This window comes from Ochotona curzoniae, unplaced genomic scaffold (genome assembly GCF_017591425.1).
Source record: "Ochotona curzoniae isolate NIBS_2020 unplaced genomic scaffold, NIBS_Ocur_1.0 patch437, whole genome shotgun sequence".
Taxonomy (NCBI): domain Eukaryota; kingdom Metazoa; phylum Chordata; class Mammalia; order Lagomorpha; family Ochotonidae; genus Ochotona; species Ochotona curzoniae.
The window spans coordinates 60,698-86,509 of record NW_024467014.1 but is presented as its reverse complement, the minus strand read 5'-3'; the positions used below and the strand labels follow the sequence as shown (position 1 = coordinate 86,509).

General features: G+C 58.5%; 2 protein-coding genes across 3 annotated transcripts in view; both read left to right on the top strand.

Annotated features, from left to right (window-relative positions):
* Nucleotides 1–11,189, top strand: part of LOC121167986 (probable E3 ubiquitin-protein ligase DTX2) — a 31,737-nt gene extending 20,548 nt beyond the window's left edge. Inside the window, exons 5-10 of one of the 2 annotated variants that reach the window (XM_040997722.1) lie at nt 3,860–4,000; nt 6,521–6,594; nt 7,255–7,413; nt 8,107–8,268; nt 9,271–9,360; nt 9,767–11,189. In XM_040997722.1, the coding sequence (XP_040853656.1) occupies nt 3,860–4,000; nt 6,521–6,594; nt 7,255–7,413; nt 8,107–8,268; nt 9,271–9,360; nt 9,767–9,994 (854 nt within the window). In that variant the 3' untranslated portion in view covers nt 9,995–11,189. The remainder of the gene's footprint in view (nt 1–3,859; nt 4,001–6,520; nt 6,595–7,254; nt 7,414–8,106; nt 8,269–9,270; nt 9,361–9,766) is intronic. The other variant, XM_040997723.1, reaches the window with a different exon arrangement.
* A 1,370-nt stretch (nt 11,190–12,559) lies between these two features.
* Nucleotides 12,560–15,099, top strand: LOC121167993 (uroplakin-3b-like). Its single transcript, XM_040997736.1, has 6 exons — nt 12,560–12,659; nt 12,843–12,992; nt 13,246–13,471; nt 14,076–14,155; nt 14,572–14,701; nt 14,839–15,099. Exons 1-6 carry the CDS (start codon nt 12,560–12,562, stop codon nt 14,996–14,998), a joined length of 846 nt encoding a protein of 281 aa, XP_040853670.1. The 3' UTR covers nt 14,999–15,099.
* The last annotated feature ends 10,713 nt before the right edge of the window (nt 15,100–25,812 follow it).

Genomic DNA, 25,812 nt, shown 5'->3' with positions numbered 1-25,812 from the left:
GGCTGTAGTTACATGGCATCTTGAATAAGTATCTTGTGTCCAGTGGGGTGGGGAACGTCTGGCCTGCAGGTCATGCGGGGTCTGCAACATCACTTGGAGTGGTCATGCCAAGGCAGCTGTAGGCTAGGCTTGGAGCCAAACAAATGCATAGCAGGTTGATTTTAAAAACAAAAGTAATCTCTGGGCTTGCTTAGATTTGCAACACTTCTAGGTATTGTAAAGATTTACTTATTTGAGAGGGAGAATTATAGAGACAAAAGGAGAGAGAGATCTTCTGTTTGCGGGTTCACTCCCCGAGTGATCTCAGTGGTCAGAGCTAGGCCAGTCCAAAGCCATGGGCTTCTTCTGGATCTCTCACGTAGGTCTAACGTCCCAAGACCTTGAGCTGTCTTCTGCTGCTTTCTCAGGTGCATTAGCAGGGAGCTGGGCAGGAAGTGAAGTGGCTGAGACTCAAACCACCAGCTCCAGGCAGGCTGACGTTGATGATTCTGTATGGCCATGAGTGATGTTGTAAACTGCCAGTGGCTGTTGTCAGGAAAGAAGTCCCTACCCGTTCTAGAGGTTTTATTCTCTGTCCATCTTTTTTTTTTCCCCTCAAGATTTTAAAAATGTAAGAGTAAGAGAGGACAGCCAGAGAGAGAAAAAGAAATCTGGTATCTGCCAGTTCCCTCCCAGAATTCCTGGGTAGAGGTTCAGCTTTGAATGTTCGCAAGGGGAATCCCCAGCTAATGGGACACAGGACTGTGAGACTGCTCTGTGTGTGTGTGTGAGAGAGAGAGAGAGCGCACAAGCGCTCGCATCCCTGGGTGATTCCCTTGAGGTAGGGGGTTTTATTCCCCCTTTCTGTTTGAGGAAATTCATCTTATCTCTGAGTTTCTGGTCTCAGTGCAGGGGCATGGGCGGTGACTATGCTGTAAGCCATGGAGCTGGCTCGAGATGGCTGGCGTGTGGCTCTCTGTGGAGGGACAGTGCCCTCTGACCCCTACAGGAGAGTGAGGGCCCACAAAGACCATGGGCAGCAAAGGCAGAGTAGCTCACTGTCCACAGAAGGCAGCTGTAGGTCGGGAGGGCAAGAGCTAGAGTTGACTGGGCAGAGTCCAGGACAGAGAGATCCTGCCCGGGAGGTTGCATGGAACCTGTTTCGGGCACCAGCCTGTGCTGAGGCCAAGAGAAGAGTGACCAAACCCAGGACGTGCTGGCTGGGTGGCCTTGGGTGTTCCGGTGGGTCAGAAGGTCCCATGTGTGGATGTATGTGTGCAGCTGGCCGTACCCTCGCCTGCTCCAGGCTCTGGGGGCTTTGGCAGCCTCCGTACAGGGCTGACCAGGGACAAGGGGGGCAACCTGAGGCCACCATACAGATGTCATCACCACCTCTAAGTGGAGCTCGGCAGGCCTAGGTTTTCTTCTGCTGTTTGGGATTTTTTTATTTTTCTGTGTTCACTTCTCAATGTCTTGCACCAGGTCATGCTGGCCCAGGCTGGAGCCAGCAGCCAGGGATTCATTCTAGGTCTCCCACCCGGTGGCAGGAACCCCTTCCTCCCAGGGTACACCTCAGCAGGAAGCTGAATGAGAAGGGGAACCGGAACCTCCACACAGGCACCCCAGTCCGGGAACAGGCCGGTGTTGCCAGCGGCATCTGAACTGCTGCCCCGATGCTGGCCCCTAACCAGGGCTTGTAGCCCCTGCCCTTCTCTCACGAGGGAGACAGATGCCCAAAGTGTCTTGTTCTCTACCTGAGAGATAAGAGCCCTGGACCAGACAGCCATTAGCCTTGGCTCTCAGGTTGGTGATTGGCACCCTTAGTGGGACCCATATTTAGGACACTGGGGAAAAGGAGGAACTCCCCTCTCTTTGGGGTGCAGGAGGAGCCCCCCTTCCCGCTCTGGGCTGTGCTCATGGCTCCAGGAAGGCAGCACTTGGTGCAGAGGCAAGCCCTTGGAGGGGGACACGGTTAGGTGACTTTCCAGCTGGGTTGTTTTGTGTGGTACACCCAGGCACTCCTTGCTCTGAGGTCAGCATGAGGGAGTTGGCAGATTTTGGACATGAATCTAAATGGGGCCTTCTCCCTCTGACAGGCCATGTCAGGGGAGGCTGGGGGCCAGCGGTGGCTGTCGGAGTTGTCCAGTTACGTGGGGGGTGTCCCTGAGCCCTTGCACTAAGGAATCCCCCTATCCTATTCTCTTGTGTGTTGATTCTGTGCAGTGAGGGGTATGGGGGCTGCTTCCTGTCCAGGCCACGGTGAGGCCTCTGTGGCCCCTGTGACTGCAGCTTAGGGGTGGGCTGTGTGCCGGAAACAGTGGTGGTGGCTGAAGGGGGCACCTTATGGGTCATTTAGTTCTTCAGCAGACAAGCTCCACAGGCCGCCTGAGGGCTTCCTCTGGGCCGGGCACTGTCCTGTAGGGCTGGGTCCTCATGTCAATCATCCAGAACCAATGCAGGAGGGATTTCAGCTATCCAGATATAGAGAAAGCGGACTAGGCAGATAGGAGCTGGGGAGAGAGCTGAGGGTGGTCTCTGGCCCTTAGCTGGGCTGGTCAGGGAGCCCCAGGGTGACACATGAGGCCAAGGTCAGTAAGAGGCCCAGGGCTCACCTCAGGAAGACACATCTGCTCTCAGCTCACCCCTTTTCTGTCTCCTGTGCCTGCTTGTGGTTCTGCCCACCTGACTCTCTGTTCCCAAGGAACTGCCTGGGGGTGTCGGAGGTGGTGACTGCTGGTTGGAGGTCCAACCAGAATGCAGGGCGGCAGCCAAGGCCTGGCTTGAACTTCAGTCTTCTGATGAGCCCCCGAGTGTCTACCGTTAAGTGGCCACCATGGTGGCCTTGGCACAGCTCAGCTGTGCCACCCAGGCTGGTGGCACACTGGTCAGGTTTAAGAGTCTTTTGTTCTTCTTTTAAAGGCGTCTGCTGCTGGCCTGGCTGCCCTTCCCCTCTCTGAAACTTCCCTGTCTGCCCCAACTGTGCTGGAGGGGACTGGGGCCCTGGAGCGCCACGATCTCTGCCCGATGCCCAGCCCCAGAGGCAGAGAGCTCAGTGCTTTCCCTTGGGGAGGTGCAGCTAAGCCTGGCACACTCAGTGACAGAGCGCACTAGGGAGGTGGGACAGTGGGCAGGCCACCCAGCAGGAGAGCACCCTGGGGTACAGGAGGTACAGAGAGGGCTGCACAGGCGGGAGTGGGGGTAGGTTTCCAGCCTGCCCACAGGCATCGGGCACAGTGAGTCCTGCGGACAGTGGCCATCTCTATCAACACTGGCGCCTGCTTCTGTTACCTTCCCCTTGGGCACCAGAGAAGGAAGCTGAGTGTGGGAGCAGGCTCACAGGACAGCAGCCCGTGTGCCCACTCCAGTGAGGTCCCTGAAGGCTGTAGCACCTGGGTAGGTTGGATGGGACATGGAAAGCAGACAGCACACTCTGGGCCGTGTGTGTGTCTCTGGGGGCACGGGGAGGAGCCCCTGGAAGCCTGCCTGAGCAGTTTTCAGAGCTTGCCTCTCCCGTGCTGCCCTGTGCCATGCCCGGGGAGAGTGCACTTATAACCGCCAAGACTCCTGGGCGAGCGAGCAGCCCTCTGCTCTCCTGAAGCCATTGCCCTGGTCCCCATTGCCCTGGTCCCCGCTGCATGCTCCAGACATGGGCTGGGCGCCTGCTGGTGCTGATGGGCCCCAGAGCTCTGTCTTGTCAGCATGGGTGGGCCCTGGCTGCCTGCCTGCAGTGGTCAGGTCGTCCCCTGGAGAGACGTGCTGGTCCTGATGACTGTTGCCAGCGCTGCCACCTGGGGCTCGGCACGGGTGTGACTGCCGTGGGCCTAGTGCCTCCTTCTAACCTTTCTCCCCCCTTGCATGTCTGGTCTCACGTTCCGTGTAGGCATGACGAGTGTGCTGATGTCAGCCATTGGACTCCCTGTGTGTCTTAGCCACGCACCCCAGCCCACCAGCCCTCCCGCCTCCCGTCTGGCCTCTAAAAGTCACAGCTCAGTTAAGAGATTGAGGAAAATGGCCGTGAAAGGTAGTTCCTGCTCGCACACGCGCTCTGGCCTTTGCTCAGCCGCCTCCAAGTCTTGCTGCCTCTCACTGTCCCGCGTCAATGCTCTCCTCTCACCTCCGGGGTTCTCTGCGATGCCTACTCCTCCCCCCTCACTTGCCTGTCCCCTCTCTCAATGGCAGAGGTGGCCCTTGGGAACATCTCTTAGCCCAGGTGCTGTGAGAGGGCCCTGTGACTTGTCAACCCACAGATGTGGGCAAGGCCCAGGCTGGCCACCTGAGAGGAGTCCCCTGCTGACTTCTGCCCTGCCGATGGGTCACAGGGCCTTGGGAGGTGCTAGCAGTTCTGAGCAGGTTGGTGTAGAGGGTCCTGCAGTGCCCAGCCCATCACCTTTGTGAAGCCAGGCCATGGAATTGTGGACTGCTGGCCACCCAAGCCTGCATCGGGTGTGCTGGGAACTGGGGCCTGCATCTTGGCCCCAGCTCTCTCAGCCTGTGGGATCTCACACAGCTTTCTTTGTTTCGGAGCCATTCCTTCTGTTTTGGTTCCTGTCCCTTCTGTTTTGGTGTGTTGGTGAGGGATAGTAGCCAGGTACCTCATGCAGGGTGACGGTGGCTGCTCTGGTTGCGTTTGGTTCAGACCCTCTTCCCAGGCCCCAGTCTCTGCGCAATCCACCCACACCCTGTGGCCTCAGAGGCAGGGACAATCTCCTTAGGGTGCTCTGGGTGGTCCCTTATGAGAAATGTGGCTCCTGGAGCAGAAGCTACCAGGCTTGGGGAGGATGGAATACGGAGGTGGCTGGCAGCTGCTCCTGGTCGCTGGGCTGCCCCAGGTTTGGCTGGGAGCCACTAGGCCTTTGTGAAAAAGGGGGCCCGTGGTGCAGGTGTGGGTCTCGCAGGCCTGTGGTAGCACAAGGGTGTCAGGGGTAGTGTTAGGTGGTTTATGTATCCCTGATACTTCAGTAAGTTCCTGGAAAACTGGAATGAAAAGGCAAGTTTATTTTGGTGCAAAAAAAAAAAAAAATGGAAATCTGGAATAGTTTTTCACAGTATACATTTTCCATAAACATTCGGAAGATTCCCTCCCATTGTTTTATGCATGAATTTGAAACTTTTTTTTACACCAAAATAAACTCGTTTGCTTCATTCTGTGTTCCACACCTACTTCAAGTACATGTGCGTTAGGAGTACATTGAGGTTGGGGAGGGGGTATGTTGAGGAAACTTTGGGGGAGTTACCACTCCTGTGCCCATGGGTGCCCATCGCTGGGTGGGTCACTCCCCTGCCTTGGCTTCTCCCTCCCAGCTGAGGGAACGGAGTCCTTGGCAACAGTCCAGGGGCTGGAATGGAAAGTCATGTCGCCTGGCTTTAGCCTGTGCTGTGCCTTGCGTGTGGAGCTGCCCCCTCACCCCCCACCTTTTCTTGCTTAGCCAACAGCTCTGTCCACACCAGAGCCCCTTCAAGTCTCTGAGATGAGGCCCTGACCAGGATGTTAGGGGGCACTGTCTGGGTCACTTCGTACTGGCGTCCCTGCTGGCACCTGTTTGGGCTTGGCCACCACTCTTGGTTGCTGTTGCTGCTGCCAGCTAGGAAGGCCAGGGCTATGCTGGTAGTCTCTCACTAGGTGGCGTGGTTTCTCTTTTCTTCTTTTTAACAATTGACTTATGGCTGACTTATTTTTGAAAGATGGAGAAACAGGGAGAGACAGAGATCTTATCCGTCAGCTCCCTCCCCAGATGCTTGCAGTAGCCAGAGTGGGGCAAAGCCAGGAGCCAGGGGTTGCTTTCAAGTGGCAGGAAGCCAGGGCACTAACTGGGCATCAGCCACCACCTTCACAGGAGTATTGGCAGGAAGCTGAATCACAAGTGGGTGTTGGTAGGGCAGCATCCCAAGGAGTAGTTGAACCCACTGTGCCACAGCGCCCACCCCGGAGCAGTTGTCAGCCTGAAGCACAGCATTCCCCCTCCCTTCTCTGTGCTCAGGAGAGGGGTAGGACAGCCAGGGATACTCCCTGCCACATCCTGGTCCTTCCCCAGGTCTCTTGGCTCAAGGAACCCTATGGGGGTGTTACTGAGACCCACCCCCACCCCGACCCTGTCATGTTCCCAGGCACTGTCCTTGTGGCTCTGTGCTGTAGCCGACCAGTTCAGTACCACATGGACTAGGCTGTGGGTACTTTCACCCTGCCCTCTCCTCTGGCCCTGCCCCCATGAGAGGGATGACACTTGAAGGAAATGATGCCACCAGAACTAACTCCATCAGACCTTGTCCTTGCCACTGCCATGCGACTCTTAGATCCCAGGCCTGCCTTCCTGCCTGACTGCAGCGCCATAATCTGGGACGCGCTGCTCTTCTGCCCCTCCTATGCTGCCTCCCCTGGGTGGCTCCATAGGGCTCTGGAATGTTCTCTCCTGTCTCGCTCACCCACCTTCCGACGTTTCCTCCTGGCAGCTTGGACCCCTTCCCCTGCCCTGCCTTCTGAGACGTCGCTGCCCTCTCCACTCCCTGGTCCTCGGAGCCCCACTTGCATTCTCGTCTCTTCCAGGGGTGACTCCAAAGCCAGAGCCAGAGCAAGTGATCCGAAGGTACGCTGAGGAGCTGAGCACGCCCCCCGATGAGGTTTGTGTCCCTTGGCATCCTGCTGCCACCGCCATCATTTTTGTTGGGAGATGAGGATAGGGTATGTCCACCCACCCCCATCAGAAGCCAGAGAGGCATGTCCAGGTGACAGTCCTGCCCCACTAGCCATTAGGAGCACCCTTTGAGGGTTTCTGTGATGACGAAGGTCTGCTGGGTCCTGGCCACTGTCCCCATGGGACCTCGGGGATCTTGTCTGTCAAGCCACATTGTGGGGGGCCCTAGGTGCACTTGTCTCAGGGTGGCAGCAGGTCCTGAAGGTGCCATGGGGGTCAGCCACAGCTCAGTCCACACACAGCCCAGTGCTGTGCTTCTACTCTATGCTGCAAGTGCAGTGCCGGGAAAGACCTGGACCAATGGATGCCTCACAAGGGTCCCTTGATTCCCCAATGGAGCCCCAGTTCCTGAGCCTGGCAGGCAGAGCCCTGCAGAGTCCACCCTTGCCCTTCTCTCCTGGGCTCCATTTACCCAGAGGATCCAGTTCTGTCCTTGTCCCATCTCCCTGATCTAACCTGGGTTTCTGGGTCCACCCACTCACTGCCACATCAGGCCTGTGTTTCTGGGAAGCTCTTCCAGGGTGCAGGTGCCAGTTCCCAGCCTGTGGCACCTGGCCTGGAGCTGACCGTGCTGCTCTCGCCTCAGGACTGCATCATCTGCATGGAGAAGCTGTCCTTGGCATCCGGCTACAGTGACGTGACCGACAGCAGGACAATGGGACCCAGGGCTGTGGGCCGCCTCGCCAAGTGCAGCCATGCCTTCCACCTGCTGTGCCTGCTGGCTATGTACTGCAATGGCAACAAGGTGCCTGGGGTGGAAGTAGGGACACGGATAAACACAAACGCACACAAAATGAGCCCATGGTCCAAGGCAGTCAAGGCCAGGGAAGGGACAGCTGCTGGGCTGTGGGCAGCAGTGTGGGATGAGCCATTGGCAGAAGGACCACCGAGGGCCCAGGCCTCTTAGCCCCCTCTGAAGGTTCCACTGGGTCCTTCCCAGGAGCAGTGCACTTGTCATGCTTGGTCACCTACACGTTTCACACACACATGGTGTTATCGTTTCCCTCCAGGGACCTCTGTAGCCAGCCCTGTACTTACGGAGACCAGGCTCCGGGAAGGGGCAGGCCCGAGTCACCTGATGGAGGTGCAGAGCCAGGGCCCACACTCTGTCTCCTAGCTGCTTTTCTTTAGTGGAGTTGAGTTGGAGTGTGCACTAACCAGAAGGAGGAAGAGAACCAAGGCATATGCTGGCCGTGTGGTCTGGCTAGGCCTGTCTTCCCAGCGTCCTGTCATCTCATACAGCCAGCCCGTGGACAGGGGCCGTGTCTTCGGTTTGATCTTAGCAGTTGTGGGCTGTGGACACTCCCCTAGACCTGACCTTGGGTACCGCAAAACTGGCTTTTGGAGAAGCCCTGGGAGCTCCATTGCCAATGGCCCCTCCCCACCAACGTCAGGGCAGGGGCCCCCCAGCTCAACTCTGGGCCCCACCTCGTTCTAGGACGGAAGCCTGCAATGCCCGTCCTGCAAGACCATCTATGGGGAGAAGACCGGGACGCAGCCCCGGGGCCAGATGGAGGTGTTCAAGTTCCAGGTGTCTCTGCCAGGCCATGAGGACTGCGGGACCATCCTCATCGTCTACAACATTCCTCACGGCATCCAGGTGGGGATCCCCGCGTGAGAGAAGCCCCCTCCTCCCACCCCGGACCCTTCCTAGGAAGGGTGACATCTAGGACCTTCTCTCACTGGCTCCTTTTGGAGCAGCCCATCCTGCCCCCTGGCAGGAGTAAGGATGCCCAAGCTCAGGCACCTAGTGCCCACACGGGCCTGGACAGACTCAGGAGGTTCAGGAGCGAACCTGGAGGCTGTGGAGCAAAGAATGGTTTTCCTGGAAGAGATGTTCTTGGCCTGGTCAGGGCAGAGGAGCAGGAACATTATGGGGATGAGGGGGTTGGGAAGCCTGGCTAGGGGGGCGGGTGCCGATGAGGGACCGCCCCCCACAAGTGCTGGAGCACAGTAAGGAAGGGTTTGAGGAGTGGGGTCAGATGGACCCTTGTTTAGTGGCTGGGTTGAAGTTGGGGCTGGGAGTGGCAGGGCCAGGGGCGCAGTAGAGTCCCAGGTGGGAACCTTGGCCCTTTAGCTCGGCCTTGAGCCATGACTGATCTCCAAGCCTGGAGCAGATGGGGAGATGCAGGAGTGGGACAGTGGACAGGGCTTCTCCCTGACCTGCCCCCCAAACCTCTGGCATGGGTGGAGGTTTCCCACCCTTCCCTGAGTCCAGAGTGACATTGGAGACCCAGGATTCCCAGCAGTGTTAGCACCCTGGAGCGAGGGGATGGTGAGCTGTGTGTGGAGGGGGGCATGGTGCTCCATTCTTCACCTGCCTGCCTGTCCCATTGCCTCACCAGGCGCCTGTTTCAGCCACTTGTTAGGGCAAGCGGAGGGTGTGTTGTATGTCAGGGGCTCAAGGAGGAAGGGGCTTCCTTTCTGACCAGTAGGGTCATCAGGGTTCCTGGTGTCACAGGGAGGCCGAGTGGCGTACAACCATGGGTGGCAGGGTGGACTTCGTTTGGTCCTTTGGGAGCAGGAACAGTCCCTGGCCATGAGGCAGGACTGGCTGAGAGGGCCTCCACAGAGCACACCCCTCGTCCTGTGTCCTCCGCAGGGACCCGAGCACCCCAACCCCGGAAAGCCATTCACCGCCCGAGGCTTCCCCCGCCAGTGCTACCTTCCAGACAACGCCCAGGGCCGCAAGGTAAGGGCCAGCTCTGCGGCCAGAAGGACCCTGGTGGCCGCACTCATGGCCACTGCTCCCCAAGGGCCAAGGGCAGGGGGAGGTAACTAGCTCCACTGGGGCTTGTGTGAGCAGGAGAGGCCCGCCCCCAGCAAGCTCTTGGGCCAGGCAGGATGGCCACGAGTTGCCTACAGGAAGGGCCAGGGAGAGTACGCATTGGGATTGCAGCTGCAGGAGAGGCACCTGCCCAGTCAAGAGCTCCCATGGCTGCCGTGAAGGGGTCCAGTGTAGGAAGAGGCAGAAGGCCAGGAGGGCTCCAAGTTCTGGCTGCTGGTGACCAAGGGAACCGGGCCAGATGGTGGGGGCCCAGGCAACACGGGAGGGAGTGGGTACAGGTTCCGAGCCAGCCCCGTCCCGCCCTGGGCAGGTCCTGGAGCTTCTGAAGGTGGCCTGGAAGAGGCGGCTCATCTTCACGGTGGGGACGTCCAGCACCACTGGTGAGAGCGACACGGTGGTGTGGAATGAGATCCACCACAAGACAGAGATGGACCGCAACGTGACGGGCCATGGTTACCCGGACCCCAACTACCTGCACAACGTGATGGCTGAGTTGGCTGCCCAGGGCGTGACTGAGGACTGCCTGGAGCAGCAGTGAGATGTTGCTGCCCTGGCCAGGCAGGCTGGGATGTGAGGGGCCCCGGCTGCTCCCTCCCCGAAGCCAGACTTGGGTCTGCCTCTCCCACTGCCCTCCACCCCTCGGGTCAGGGTTCTTTGTGGGAATCAGGCAGCCCAGGAGGTTGGGGGTGTGTGGGGGGTGGGCTTCTGCAGCTACCTCAGTGCACAAGGTCCTCTGTCCTCGGAAGCTTTCTGGGGCTTGTAAGGCCCAGGGCTGGGCACCGGGGGAACAGAGACTGCCCTACCCCCGGCCAGGGGTGGGCACAGGTCCTGGGTCAGCTTCCTTTACCTCAGATTTTGTTTGCAATAAATGCCCAATAGCCAAAGTCAGCAGGCCCTGGCATGATTGCTAGCAGAGAGCGCGTGTGTGTATGTGTGCACGTATGCACGTGTGTATGGCTGCTGGAGGCCAGTACTCATGTCAGTCCACCCAGAACCCCACTTCCACACCTGGACAGCTCTCCGCAGTGGGCACTCCCACAGCAGGCCCTGTTGGGCTACAAGGATAGCCGCTGGCTCTGGTTTCTCAGCGGAACACTGTGTGTTGGCCTTCCTCTCACAGGACCTGGGGCTATCCTTGTCCAGTTGAGCAGATGTGCTTCCGAGTTTTCCAGATGGTGGAAACAGGCGGTGCTGGCCCAAGGCTCTGGCTGGTGGTGGAGCCAGGGCTGGTGGCCAGGCCAGCCCACGTCTCCTCCTCCTACCACGTGACCCCTCAGGCTGGTCAGATGCCCCGAGCAGGACCCCGCTGCCTGCCTGTTGTGGATCAAAGGCACTTGGGCCTTTGTGAGCCCCCTTTCTCTATGAAAAATGCAATAAAGTCTATTTTCCAACGAGTTGGCAGAAAGATGAACATCTTCCTTCTGTGCAGTGGCTCACAGGGATGGGGAGTGATGGAGAAACGTGCCATGTGACATTCCCAGTGTGGGGCTGGAATCCGGAACGTGCCTAATGTCTCCAAGGCAGAGACAGTTGGGAAGCTCAGGCAGAGGTGCCCAGGCTGGGTCTTGGGGACCCGCACGTTGAATCAGCACAGCTACCAGTGTGGGACGCTGTGGTCACAAACCCTAAAACTGACCCTGGGTACGAGAGGATGCTACGCTTGTCCCACCTTTGTCCTGCTAGGCTGGGAACCTGAGATGCAGTCCCTTGGGGAAGCAGCCAGCTCCTCTGTGCACTCCTGGGGATGTCTGTGTGCCCAGCAGGAGTGTTCTGTAAAGCGCCGGTTCACAGAGACAAGAGAGTGGCCACCGCAGAACTGATCGGCTCCCATAAGGTATATCCACGTGGGTGGAACACTCATCAGCCTTGAAAAGGGACAAAAAGCATGTGCCATGGCTGGCGTGAGCCCCTGTAGGCATGTACTAAGTGACCTGATGTCTGAAGTGTTTTTGCAAGCAAGTCCAAGATAGTAGTGCTAGGGTGACGACGTGGGATGGTCACACAGCCTCATGAATGGAGAGGGACCAGATCCGTGACACTCCTCATTGCCCTCCAGTGCCTGGAAGATTTCGTATTGGAAAGGCACATTTACAGAGGAGAGACAGATCTTCCATCTGCTCAAATGAGATTTCACTCCTCAAATGGCCACAGTGGCTGAAACTGAATCAGTCCGAAGCCCAGAGCTGGGTCTCCCACATGGATGCAGGAGCCCAAGGCCATTCTATTATGCTTTCCCAGGCCACAAGCAGGGAGATGGATGGGAAGAGCAGCACCCATATGGGATCCTGAGGCTTGTAAGGGGGAAGATGCCCTTAACTTACAAATTCTAAATAGAAACCCTACAGTGTCTCCAGGGTCAGGCCAGTAACTGTGGGGGCTGCTTGGTGACACAAGAGGGTGGCGTCTAGAGGGGATGTGCTGGCTGAGAGCAGGACTGCATGATTGTGTTAAAGGTAGATGAGTCGTCCATTTCTGGATTGATCCATCTCATTCAGGACTATAAGGGTAGGGGGACTAACACCCTAAAATCCACTGGGCTGTGTGCTTTTAGGGAATGTGTGTAATGAACACCTGTAGGTAAAGGCAGTGTCTGGGACTCGGGTCCTTTCTTGGGGTTCAAGTTCTTCCTGGGGAACTACAGCTGCAGTCTGGGACTGGAGTGGGGGGGGCACGGGCAGTGGGGCCCGGGTCTGCTGAGAGCTGGGCAAGGCAAGGGTGCGGCTGCTCTGCCCTCTGCTCCCAGGGCGTTCCCTGGGTGGGGGTGCAAGTCTGGAGGGAGGCTCCTGGCACACAGGGCACTGGAATCTCAGGCATGAAGCTGCAGCCTCTGGTTTCCAGAGGCTGGGTCCTCCCCAGGGCTAGGGAGGGGGCCAGGCCTGAGGGGGAGCTCCAGGCTGGCCTATGAGTCACGTCCCTCAGCCTTGGTGCTGAGGCCTGTCCACTGCCCAGGCCCCCCTCCCCCAGCCCTGCTTATTGCCAGAGCCCACCCAGTTCCCTCCCTCAGTGGGCTGTACTTTGGGGAGGGAGGAGCAGGCACACCTGGCCTCCTTGGCAGCCTGAATAACCAGCTCCTCCGGGCCTGAAGTCTGGTGGGAGGGCTGCAATGGAGTCAGTGGCCATGGGGCTCCCCAGGAGGTGGCCTTGTTTTTGGCTGTTGATGCCGGTGGTCATGCTGAGCTGCCTGCCACCCTGCCTCAGCCTGGGTGAGTAGAGAAGGATGGGAGTCCAGGATGGGCCAGTTCAGACAGACAAGCGGGGGCTGGGACACTTGCTGGCCAGCCCCCCACCTCCCTGCAATTGTAGCAGGCAGCCCATGGGGGTGGCAGGGGGCCCCATGCCCCATCTGTACCTGCTGTTGCTCACCAACATACCCCTGACGGCTGCAGAACTGCTCCCCTACACACCTCAGATAACTGCCTGGGACCTGGAAGGGAAGGTGACGACCACCACGTTCTCACTGGAGCAGCCGCGGTGCGTCTTCGACTCCCTTGCTGATACAGCTGGCACAGTCTGGCTCGTGGTAGCCCTCAGCAATGGTGCGATGCGGGCAGGGGGTGGGCGTGGACGGGCGCTGGGAGCTTCTGCCCTCACACACTGGGGCCCTTCCACACGGGTCGGGGGTGGGTCGGGGGTTGAAGGTGGATTTCAACTCCACGAGGTTTGCATTGGATCTGCACTGTCACTGAGGTGAGGTGGGCGGAGGGAAGTGGGGACCCCTCTCCCCCATCTGCAACAGCAAAGCCCGTCTCCCCTGACACGCCATGGTCAGTCCCTCCACCCCGCCTCCAGTCTCCAGGGACTTCCGGAACCCGCAGACACTGGCTGAGATCCCCGCCTCCCCACAGCTGCACACCCAGGGCCACTACATGACACTGCCCCTGTCTCTGCGCCAGCTGCCTTGTCAGGACCCCGCAGGGGACAGCAGAAACATCCCCCTGCTGCGAGTGGGCAATGACTTTCACTGCCAGCAGCAACCCTACTGCAATGCCCCTCTCCCTGGCCCTGGGCCTTACAGGTTGGTTGCACCCCAGCGAATGGAGGGCTCCAGCATTGCGGGGGATGGGGGGCCGGGGAGGGAGGGAGGGGTCCTGGAGGGAGGAGGGGTTTCTTATGACCACACCCATGCCCTTCTTGGCCCCACCCCTTCACTGCCTCCCCATCCCCCAGGATCCGCCCCTCCTTTTCCTCCCGTTTCCTTGGGCACAAGGGATAGCTCCCTCACTACCTAGTCCAGTGTGTGGCAGGATGTGCGGCCGTCCCAGAGATCCAAGGGGCGGAGGTGGGCCCAGGGAGAACCCGCCTCTTAGCCTAGAGGCTTTGGGCTGAATCCCAGCAGGACACTAAACTGAGTTGTGCTTAGACCCAAGCAGGGGAAGCAGGAAGTAGCTGCTCATCCCTTCCTCAGATGAGGAAAATGGGGCACAGGGATGCCCAGGGGCTGGTCTGGGTCAGGGCAGACTCCACCTCCACAGCATGAGGGGGGGCAGGCCATGCATGATGTGGGGTGCACAGGGGAGTGCCTTCCTCCACCCTCACCCGTCACCTCTGTCTCCTGGTCCCCCCATGCCATGCTCTGGCCTGAGCCTCACCCCTCGTCCTCCACTGCCTCCTGTCCCCAGCGTCAAGTTCCTCCTGATTGATGCCAGCGGCTCCCCCAGGGCTGAGACCAGGTGGTCCGACCCCATCACCTTGCACCAAGGTAACTCTGGGAGGTGGGGTGCTTTGATATACAGGTGGAGCAATTTGGCCCCACTCCCTCTTCCCATGGGGCTGATGGGAGGTGGGGAGGCCTGGAAGCACCTGCCGGGAGGTGGGGAGGAGCAGGGTTCTGGTCAGCCCCCAGTGTATATCATGCCCCAGGCCAACAGCCCCCTCACCCATCAGCCACCCTTGCCAAGTTGGGGGAAGGGCACAAGGAAGCCAGGGCTGCAAGGGGCAAGCATGAGTCATGCAGACAGGGACACTACATGTACAAGGCCCAGAGAGGCAGGCTGGGGAGGGGATTTGGGGGTGTCTCATCAGTTGAAAGCCTTGAATGCCTACTGCATGGAGCCCTGAGGTGTGGGCCTGGGGAGGGTGTTGTGGCGAGGCGTGCAGTGGTGGCCCTGTGTGCAGGGGTGGCCCCAGGCACCATCGACACATGGCCTGGGCGACGCAGCGGCAGCATGATAGTCATCACCTCGGTCCTCTGTGCCCTGACCGGCCTCCTGCTCCTGGCCTTCCTGGCGGCCTCCACCATGCGCTTGTAAGTGCGTCCCCTCAACTCCCCAGCAGCCAGCCACACAGCCCCTTCCCAGCCTTCCCCGGGGCTCCTGCACATCTGGTCTGGGCCCTGCCTGGAGACATGGCGCCCTCTTTCTCTTGCTTCCCCTGCCACTCCAGCTCCAGCCTGTGGTGGCCCGAGGAGGCACCCGAACAGCTGCGGATTGGCTCCTTCCGAGGCACGCGCTACACCACTCATCACATCCCACCCAGCGAGGCCGCCACCCTGCCCGTGGGCTGCGAGCCAGGCCTCGACCCCCTCCCCAGCCTCAGCCCCTAACCCCATCACTGGGCATGGCTCTGGCCCTGTCCCCCTGCCCCAAGCTCCAGGGTCAGCACATTCCACCTACCCTTACCTTTAGCCTGCCCACAGCAGCTCTGCCCCTGGCTCTCTCTGGTCAGGCTGACAGTAATGGCTAAGACCAGGCCCACCCTCATCCCTACCTCAGTTCAGCTCTGCAAGTGACGGGTCACCCTGACCGAAAGCTGAGGGCCTTGTTCTGGTCCATGCACGGGGCTGTCTCGGGGACAGCAGAAGCCCAAGCCTATCCTATCCTCAGACTGGCCTGGTTAGTGGGCTAATGGTTGGGGCTAGGGTGAGACCTTCCAGGATATCTCTGTGGTTCATGGACTTGGGTCCTTTCTGGGGGCATGGCAGAGTCAGGCAGTTGAGGGTACATGAAGACCCCCTGTTACACAAACTATTCCCACTTCCAACACCCTTGCACGCACAGAGGGCTCATGCACTTAGCCATAGTACTACGTTACGCACCTGCTGTATGCAGTGGTACATCGGAACCTCTAGGCACATTCAGTCCTAGCCCTGGACAGCTCACTGCCCTAGAACCCCAGGCGAACGTCCTCCTGCTCACAGTCCTCAGGGATGATCTCTGGCTGAGCTGAGCACCTCCCATTCCCAGGAAAGAGGCGCACCCCATCCAGCACCCCCTGTGTGTGCTCCAGGCCGGCAGTTCTCACCGTGGCCACGCGGGGGCGCCGGCGCACCACCAGCCCGACGCTCTCCCACGCAGGCGCGCTCGCTCCGTCAGCCAGCGCTTGCGCCGTAGTCAGTGTCTGGTCTCTGTAGTCCTCCGGCTGGCCACGCGACCCCCGGTGGGCGTAAATAAACACGGTCTGGCTCCGCCCTTTGGTCAGAGGCTCGGACGGCCTGGGCTCTGAGGAGGGGGGAGGTCCAGGCCGGGACGTCAGGGGGCGTGGCCGGGAGGCCGGGTCAGGAAGGGGCGTGGCGAGAGAGGCGTGGTTCAGGAAGGGGCGTGGCCCAGAAGGGGTGTGGTTCAGCTGGGATGTTATTCAGAGGCGTGGCCTGGTAGGGGCGTGGTATTAAGGTGTGGTCTAGAATGGTGTAGACCTGGAAAGGCATTGTGGGGCGTGGTCCAGAAAGGGACTTGCCCTGGCAGGGGCATGGCATGGAAAGAGTGTGTCTATGTGGGCGTGGTTTGGTGGGGCGTGGTCTGGAAGGGCGTGTCTATGTGGGCGTGGCTCAGAAGAGTGGTCCAGACAGTCAGCCCAGGATGGGGGCACCTTAGCAGCCAGCAGTCCCCAAAGACAAGTCCTCCTCAGTGACATTTCCCAAGAGTTAATTTAAAATTTTAATTTTAAAGACACAGATTTTCTGTGGGCTAGTTCAGTCCCCTTCAAAAGCCCCCAGTAGCTGGGCCTGGGGCAGTCACTTCAGGAGCCAGGAACAACCTCCTGGGAGTTCCCACATAGGCAGCAGAGGATCCAGCTGCATAAGCTGCCCAAAGTGTGCACATTCGCAGGAAGCTGGAATTGGACTTGAACCCTAGGCTACCGGCTATGGGTTGAAGGAATGTCTAGTATTGTCTTAGCTGCTGTGCCCTATTGCTGAATCTTGAAGGGAGAATGGAGTTACCTGGGGAGAGGGGCTGCCTGGAGACCAGGGCTAACGGGTCCTGTCCTACACTGGTGCTGGAGCTGTGGGAAGAGCCAGGCTTGAACCAGGGCCGACCAAAGGAGTGGGAGAGGAGGAGGTAGCATGAGGCGCTTTCTGTTCTCTGAAAGTGGGGAAACCACCCCCGCTTGCCTTCACGGTGTTACCTCAGTGACCAGCAAGGCCTGCAGATTGTCATTGTCTCCTGGAGCTAGAAACTGCCCTGGCTCAGCCAACATCCCCTAGGAGACAGGCCCTGCTGTGCATGGCTTACCTACCTACCCCCTGCCACATTGCACAGTGTCCCAGGACCTCCCTGGGGTCCGTGCCTGGCCCAGGCTGCTGTCCCCTGCAAAGGGATCCACACAAGCCCCCTGGGGAAGAGCACGAAGAGAAGGCTGCTTGGTGAAGAATTGCCACCCCTACCCCCCCTGCCAGGACTGGACAAGGAGAAAGTGCCATGAAACCCACATAATGGCCCTGTAGCTGCCAACAAGTACGTTGTGGAACAGAGAGGGAGATCTTCCAAATGCTGGTTCCCTTCCCCAATGCCCACAACAGCCAGAGCTGTGCCAAGGTTACAGGTGGCAGCTGCCGGTCTCCCAAGTGGGAGGGGCCCCACCACTTGCCCATTCCCTGCTGCCCCCCAGGGTGAGCATGAGCAGGGAGCTGGATCAGACGGGGCCAGGATTCACATTTTGGCTCTCTGATAGCTTAAGTGTGCCTTAACTGCTGAGCCAAAGGCCTGCGTGCACACAGGGTCCTGCTTTAAATCATGGCCGACCCAGTGCCACCAATGTCCTTATGGGAGACAGGAACACCTTACCATGTGCCCCAGAGAAGCTGGTCCTGAGGCCACCTGGCAAGGGTGGAGGCTTCCACTAGAACTGACAGGACCCCAGTGTCCAATGGTCATGCTGCCCAGTGGTGGCTGTGACAGAATGGAGGCTGCTCTGGGCCCAGGCGAGGCTGGACAGGCATCTGCGATGGAGAACATGGACAATGAGGCAAGAGAGGGCTTCCCAGCTGGGAGCAACAAGTACGCCTAGCCTTGGAGCGGGCCCAGGTCCCATGCCTGCTGGCCTGAATGGACAGAGACCTTCATACAGACTTGGAGGAGCACAGGTCAGACCCCAGCCCCGCCCCACTTCCTCAGCTCTCCAAGCCTTGACCTGTCCCCTGCCCTACCTTTCTCATCCCCCTTTCTTGTCTCAGCCTGGGGGTCCCCATCTGCTGGTGGGGAGCAGAGCCCAGGGTCCATCCCTTGAGCCTCACCTGCTCTGGGGGAGGAATCTCACCCCCACAGTCCTTCTTGACCTCATTTCCCTCTTTCGAAAAACGAGCTCCTATGGCCAGCACAATGGCTCAAGAAACTAATCCTACACCTGCAAGCATCCCTTATGGTCACCAGTTCATGTCCCAGATGCTCCGCTTCCCATCCAGCTCCCTACTTGTGGCCTAGAAAAGCAGTAGAGGACGGTCCAAAGCCTTGGGACTCTGTACCTGTGTGGGAGACCCAGAAGAGGCTCCTGGCTTCAGATTGCCTCAGCTCCAGCTGTTGTAGCAATTTGGGGAGGGCACCAACCAGATGGAAGATCTTTTTTCTCTGTAAATCTGCCTTTCCAATAAAAACAAACAAATCCTTTTTTCAACAATGAGCTCCCTCTTGGCTTGTGTGCTCCAGCCCACCTCCTGTGGGTGACACAAGTCTGAGTTATCCACAGGAGAGACTGTGTCACCCTTGACAACCATCTCCCATGCAGCGGGAAGGGGCATGGGGGTTGACCCTTAGTCACCCTGGCCTCTCCCATTCCTAGAGGAGAGGGCTGGGACCCCCAGGGCTGGAGCTGAGAGTGGGGTCAGCCTTGCGCATCTCTGGGTGGACATATAGAGAGCGACCAGCCAATGTCGCAGATAAAGAAATGATAACGTCGAAGGACAGGATATAGATTGTCCATGCAGAAGCCGGTAATGATTGCGTATTATTGTTGTAAAGTGCTCTGTACCATAGGCAATTGTACATCTTGTACTTGATGTAAAAGACCTGTTTATTTATTTGAAAGGCAGATTGAGAGAGATTAATCTTCCATCTGCCAGAACATTGCTCCCAACAGTGGGGGCTGGGCTGGGCCAGGCCAGGCCAGGCCAGTCAAGAGCCGGGCGCTTCTTCTGGATCTCCCGTGTGGGTGGCAGGGACTTGGGTACCTCCACTGTCACCTGCTGCCTCCCAGGCACATCAGCAGGACACTGAGCTGATCCCAGGCCTCCCCAACGTAGAATGTCATTGTCTCCCGATGCCCACAGCAATTGGCAGTGGCGCTGGCATGCCTATGCCACCTACAAATAGACTGCACCTTGTTCTTTGATGTCCCCACCACTGGGATGTCATAGGACTCAGGACGCCATCTGCCAGCTCCAGGGTGCCATAGGGACTCCCTGTGGTGTGTGCATGGGGCCCAGAGACCGCTGTGTGGCGCGTGACTGCACTCGCAGTGCAAGGACACAGCGCATGTGGCTGGTTCCTTAGTAGTTACCAATGTTTCCATGACAACGAATTGGCATGCTCCAGCTTGACCTTATTGTCCGCCTCTTGACAATGAGCCCCATATGAACAGCTCATGCCCTCCCTTCTGCCTCTCATGCTTGGGCTCCATGAGCAGGTGGCCCTACGCCTCAGCCAGCCAGAAACCAGGATTGGGAGGGCCTGAACCTGAGACTTGCCTGGGTGATGGCCGCCAGCATCAATATCCACAGTCTGGAAATATTCCAGAAGAGGTCATATTTGCCCTGGACATGCACTGGCTTTTAGTTCTTGCTTGTCATTAACCCTAGAGCACACAGTTTGAGGGGCCAAACAGAGAGAGGAGAGACAGAAAGAAACATCTTCGATCCAGCTGGTTCACTCCCCAAATGAGTGCAACAGATAGAACTGAACTGATCTGAAACCAGGATCTTCTTCCTGGTCTCCCACACGGGTGCAGGTTCCCAAGGCTCTGGGCCATCCTCCACTGCTTTTGAAAGCAAGCCACAAGCAGGGAGCAGGATGAGATGTATATCCCAGGAACTGATGCCCATAATGGTCGCTGGTACTTGGAGGGTACACGGTGAGGGCTCCTACCTCACCGTGATGGCTGGTCAGACACGCCATCCCGAAAGCCAGGCTGGACCACCAGGCTGGACCACCAGGGGCTCACCCTACAGGTGAGCATGGGGCCTAGCTCTGCCAGTGGGAGGAGGTGGCGAAGAGTAGGGGCTCCCACTCCCACTGCAGTACCCATGGGCTGCATAGCCCACAGTGAGCCTCAGGCGGGGCCAAGCCTGGGCCCGGTTCCCCTCACTCAGGACTGGATTCCCTCCTATTCTGTGGAGATCCACACCCCCACCCATTTCCCATATGAGGATGCTGAGGCCCAGAGAGGGGGAGGTGTGCACCCAAGGTCACACAACAGGTTCTCCTCCACTGGGCCCAAAGGATGTGCTCTCTTTTAAAATCTGTATTCATTTATTTGAAAGTCAGATTTCCAGAGAGATCTTCCATGTGATGGTTCACCCTTCCCCCAAATGATTTCAGTAGCTGGGAGCTGGGTTGAAGCTGGGGGGGAGCCTAGACCTCCATCTGGATCTCCCACTGGGGGGCAGGGACCCAAGCATTGGGTCATCTTCTGCTGTTTCTCAGATGCCTTAGAAGGGAGCTTGTCAGAAGGGGAGCATCTGAGACTTGAACTAGTGCCCATATTGGATGCTGGCATAGCAGGTGGTAGTTTAACTCACTAAGCCACAGCACTGGCCCCAAGGTGTACTCTTTAGCTCCCATGGCTACTCTACCCCCAGGCTTCCCTCCCCAGGATCTAGTATTCCAGGGAACAGTGAGGCTTGTGTTTCAGAACTCTGGGGGTCCCATGCCAACCCCCTCACCCTCCAGTGCTGAGCCTCCTGCCCAGGGTTGAGAGCCAGCAGGAGGGAGGGAGCCCATGGTAGACAGAGTGGTCCAGTAAAATCTGGATGCAGCAGAGCACGGAGCTGGGGAAGCAGGGCTAATGCCAGGGGATGAGTGGTGACTCCTGAGACTCAGTCATTCCCATCCCACAGTCAGCAAGGAGCACCTCCCCGGCCCCAGGGTGGGGAGTGTGGGAACATGGTTGATCTGGTCCACAGGATTTCCTGAGTCAAACAAAATCAGCCCAGACATCCCAGGACACCGTGATTATCATGGCTGGTTCCACTGGCCAGCATCCTCCACCAGGAATCCTTAGCGGTTCCAGGACCTCCGGGTTCTGAGCTAGTGGGGCACAGTGCTTCCTCTGCTTGGAAGGCAGCCAGACGGGCCAGGCTGAGGAGCAGGTGCACCCAACCCTGCCCTCTCGCAGAGCATGCTCCCCCTAGTGCCAGACTCTTGGATTGCAAGTGGGTTAGGCTGCTGCCTCCAAGACTTTAGGCCACCCTCAAGGATTGGGACCTGGCAGAGAAAGGGGTATATCTCCAAGGCTCCCTAGAGCACAGGGCAGTCTGGTCCCTGATGGGAGTTGGAAAGGCCTGGGGTGTGTGGGCTGGGGTCAGCTGGAGCAGATGGGATGCAGGCTGTTGGAAGGCCTCACCTTTAGGGTGTGGCCTGGAAAGGAGGTGCTGAGGGTTTTATTACCCAGAGCCCACACATCCAGCTCAGCCTCCACCCACATCCTGGCAGGTACCAGATGGTGATGAGAGCCTTGGGGGCTCCAGTGGGGGCTGGAACCCCAGGGCTGGCTGACATGGCTGCACCTGACAGCTGGCAGGGAGGCAGGGGTGGGGGTGGCACGGGTGGGAAAGGAAAGAGGTTTCAGAGCCAGCAAACAGTAGCCTGGGGCTGAGAGGCTGGCTAGGGACGAACTGAAAGGGGAGAAGGATTTCAGGATGCCAGAGGTGGGAGACAGTCACTCTGTTCCCCTACTGTGCAGTCTGCTGCATGTGGAGGGCAGGGCAGTGTGTGAGCTCCGTGGGCAGCGACCTTCTGGCCTAAGCATGGGAGCACAGACTGCCCTCTACCTTACTGGTCCCCAGGCAGCACTCAGCACTGGTTAGGCAGGCCCCAGAGCCTTGTCCTCATACAGAGCCTGCTTTGTGCTGGGGTGGGACAGACATAGGGCACTCTGCAGGGTCTTGGTGGCCAGGGCTCCTTGAGTAGCTCTTATACCCCCTTTGAGGGCATCTCCTCCCTAAAGCCCTCCTGGGTGGAACTCACTTGCAAGTTGGAGTTTTAGGCCTGGCAGGTGGTATGGGTCAGGATGTCCTTGGTGTTCCCTAGCCCCATGCAATGTGCCTGTGCAGCCAAGCCCATGGCACCCCTGTCCCTCCCTTGTCACAGCATGAGGTGGGTGGGGGAAACTAAGTCACTCCCTGGACCTGCAGTTCATCCACAGGAGACACAGAGCCCCCTCTGCCTGGCCACTCATCCCACCTGCTTATACTAGCAACCCTGCTCCCATGCCTCCCCAGCTGCCCCTCATGTGATCAGAGGGTCCCATGGTCTCTCCTGCAAGGGTGCCACCCCCCACCCCTGTTCAGGCTGGTTCAGGTATGTGTTGGGGGTCTCAGCTGGGCCTGGAGAGGGACACTGGTTCCTTCCCGCTGCCCCTGGAGCCTACACTGGGGACACTCCCAGGGCCACCGGTGGCCCAATCGATAAGTGCACAGATGATCTCTCTCCCTCTCACTCTGTTCTCCTTCGGCCTCTCTATTTTTGACTCTGAACAACCATGAGAACACACCTCATTTCCTGAGGTGGCCTCTGCCCAGGCGGGGGCTCTCCCGGCAGCTTCTGCCCCGGATGTGGGCCCCCCACGGGGAAGGAGTGGCCAGGTACAGAAAGGAGAAGGGAAAGAAGCAGGTGTGAGATGTGTGTACTGTTCACAGACCGCCCCCTCTAAACCAGGCAGGTGGAAGGAGGGTCACCCCGCCCCCGACAGCTCTCTTCTCCAGTGCCCAACTGGGCCTCCCCCATCCCAGGGGCATTGGTCCCCACTTAGGAATCTGGAGTCGGCTGGGGTGCAGGGGGGCTTCTCTCTCAGACCCTTGGATGTGGACCGGAGGACTTGGCATTTCTAGAGCGTGAAATCACAGACGTGTGGCTTGAGACAGGAGGGCGAGTGTCTTGGGGGTTCCATTCCCACTCAGTGTCCATCCGTGAATCCAGGCTGGGATGCTCAGACCCAAGGTTCTCCTGACACATAGATGAGGGTCCAATGATACCCTCCCACCACCTGCACCCCCCAACCCTTTGGCCTGGTACCTGGGACCCCTGATGTCTTGCTGTGAACCGGGAAGACCTGAAATGGGGGTCTCACAGTGGCAGTGGCCAGGAGAGACATGGAGACTCAGCCCACACTGTCCCCAGATGCTTGCACGCCGCAGCCCATGCCCAAAGTCACCATCAGCTTCTGCTCACTGAGGAAGAGGTTCATTTCCTCTTCCTCAGGTAGAGAGGGAGGGTGGGGCATGGGAAGGTCAGTCTCAGAGGGAGGGATGTGGGCAGGACCTGGAAGGTGTTGCACCTGCATCTGACCCCTCGTTGGGAGGAGGGGAGGAGGGGAAGCGGGGAAGCAAGAGTTGCCGGCTGGGGAGGGCATGGAGGCTGATGTGGGAGGTAGGGGTGTCCAGAAACCTCCCTGGGGACAGAGATGGCCAGAGTCCCTGCCAAGACACCCCTGCCCACTGCCTCCCACCTCCAGATCTTCTACTCCCAGGAGCAGCCTGGCTGGCCCCTTCCCTTGCCCCTAAGTTTCCATTGTGGGAGGAAGAGGAGGCTGGCATTCTCACTCTCACCTCACCACCTCTCTGGAAAGTTCCAGAGGTTAATTAGGGCAAGCATGGAAGTGCTCCATGGGGGACTGACTTCTGGGAAAAGAGGAACCGGGGCTGGGCTGAGGGCCAAGGGTGGAGGTGGTTATGGAACCGAACCCCAGCCCAGCCTGAGAGTATTGGCCACCAGGCCACTCCCAGGGACCTGGAATGAATCCAGGAACCCTCAGTGGGGCTGGAGACCCTGCTCACCCCATAACGGCATGGGGAAGGGGGGAAGGCTCTGGGTTGCTGTGGGAGAAGGGGCCTGCTTTGTCAGCAGCTAAGACAATGGGCAAACAAGTCCTGAGTCCCATGCAGACCCATCATGGAAGGGCTACCCACTGACCTAGGCTCAAGCTGAGATTGGACTCGTCCCCGAAGAGAAGACCTCTGTTTCTGCACTGCTCTCCCCAGTCCCACCTTTCTTGGGGCCATGCTAACCCTGGCTCCCTGTGGAGTCTTCCCCAGGTCTTGTGCTAGGCACATCATGTGTCCACTTTAAGGTGGCCAGGCTGCAGCACCCCCGTGGGATGGCAGTGTTGAAGGTGATGACTTAAGCCGCTGCTACACAGGCTGTTTCTCCCTCCCTCCCCCCCCCCCCGCCATCTTGGGTCCTTTAGCTGTGCCAGGTGGGCCCTGTGGGCAGGGAACAGGGTTGGGAGAGCCATTCTGTCCTGGGAAGCCGGGACAAGGAGGTTCTGCTGTTGGCCGCTGGAGGGGAGATCTGTTGGTCCCGAGAGTCCCCCAGCAAGAGTGGGATGGCGGCTGGAGCACACCGGAGTGTGGCTCTCCTAGGCATTACTGTGAGTGACAGAAGCCGGGAGGAAGCTATATGCTAGGCCCCTGTCACCTGCTCCCAAGCTCTGTAGTTAAGCTTCTGCCTGCAGCGCTGGCATCCTATGTGAGCACCAGTTTGGGTCCTGGTCGCTCTGCTTCTAAAGCAGCTCCCTGTCAGTGCTCCTAGAAAAGTGTCGGATGATCCAAGTGCTTAGGCCCCGGCACCCCTATGGGAGACCTGGATGGAGCTCCTGGCATCGGCCTGGCCTGGCTCTGACCGTGTGGGCATTTGGGGAGTGAACCAGAAGATGGGAGATCCAGTGGAGTGGTGAATGTGTATCCAGGAAATCGTAGGGCAGGGGAGGGGGAAGCACAAGGCTTCATCACATTCCTCAGCATAGCACATAGCTGAGGATTTCGGAATGATTGCCTTCTAGAACTTTCTAGAATCTTCTAGAATTTTTTACTCCATGGTTAACTTTGGGTACTGGAAATCAAGAAAGTGGGCCTGGGGATGAGAGGAGAAACCTCTCCACTCATGTAAAAAAAAAAAAAAAATCAAAGGCAAGCAAGATTGGTGCCTGCTAGTGAGAGATGAGATTTAAGCCCTGGTAGGGGTTGCCTGAGGGCCATGGGGGGGAGGGGGTCCAGGCATAGGTCTGAGGAGAAGTGCATGGAGCCATGTGAAGGGGAGACCCTGGGCAGGCAGGGGTGAGGAGGTGGCAGCAAGGGTGCCTGGTCCAGGAGGGTTGAGAAATTAACAGGATATGAGCAGGAATGGGGCTGACAAACAGGAACCTCCCCATCCCCACCAGGACTCCTGGTTCCTGCCAGCCCGGCCAGGACCCTGTCTGGGCCTCGGGGGAGGCTGTGGCGCCAGAAACCCCAACAGGTCTATGTTCCAGTTACAGCTGCAGTGGCACAGTCCCGAATCCCCTCTTACCTAGGGGCTGCAAGGCCAATTTGTTCCGCACCCACTCCCACCCCAACCCTGGGCAGTACAGGTGCCAGGAGCCACTGCTGGAGTCTAGTGGTGGGACGGGGGGATTCGTTCAGCTTAGCCTCATGGGGCCACGGGTATAAAAAAACGTCCTTGAGACAGGCGCTGAAATGCACTGGCTCATCGGACGGAAGATCTTCCTCTCTGTCTCTCCTCTTTGTATATCCGCCTTTCCAATTAAAAAAAAAAGATTTATTTTTATTGCAAAGTCAGATATATAGAGAGGAGGAGAAAGAGAGAGAAAGATCTTCCATCTGATGATTCACTCCCCAAGTGAGCACAACTGGCCGATGCTATGCCAATCCGAAGACAGGATCCAGGAACTTCTTCCGGGTCTCCCACATGGGTGCAGAGTCCCAAGACCCTGGGTTGTCCTCGATTGCCCTCCCAGGCCACAGGCAGGGAGCTGTATGGGAAGTGGAGCTGCCGGGATTAGAACCGACGCTCATATGGGATCCTGGCGTGTTCAAGGCGAGGACTTTAGCCGCTAGGCCATGCCGCCGGGCCCCCAAATATTTTTATAGGGGAAAAAAATGTAGCAATGGGCCAGCACTGTGGGGTGCTGTGAGCATCTCAGATGGTCTCTAGT

Excerpts from the sequence above, each read along its gene's own strand:
- LOC121167993 (XM_040997736.1), top strand. The coding sequence starts at position 12,560 with ATGGAGTCAGTGGCCATGGGGCTCCCCAGGAGGTGGCCTTGTTTTTGG. Across the intron at positions 12,660-12,842 it reads GCCACCCTGCCTCAGCCTGG|AACTGCTCCCCTACACACCT; the intron begins GTGAGTAGAGAA and ends TGACGGCTGCAG. Across the intron at positions 14,702-14,838 it reads GCGGCCTCCACCATGCGCTT|CTCCAGCCTGTGGTGGCCCG; the intron begins GTAAGTGCGTCC and ends CTGCCACTCCAG.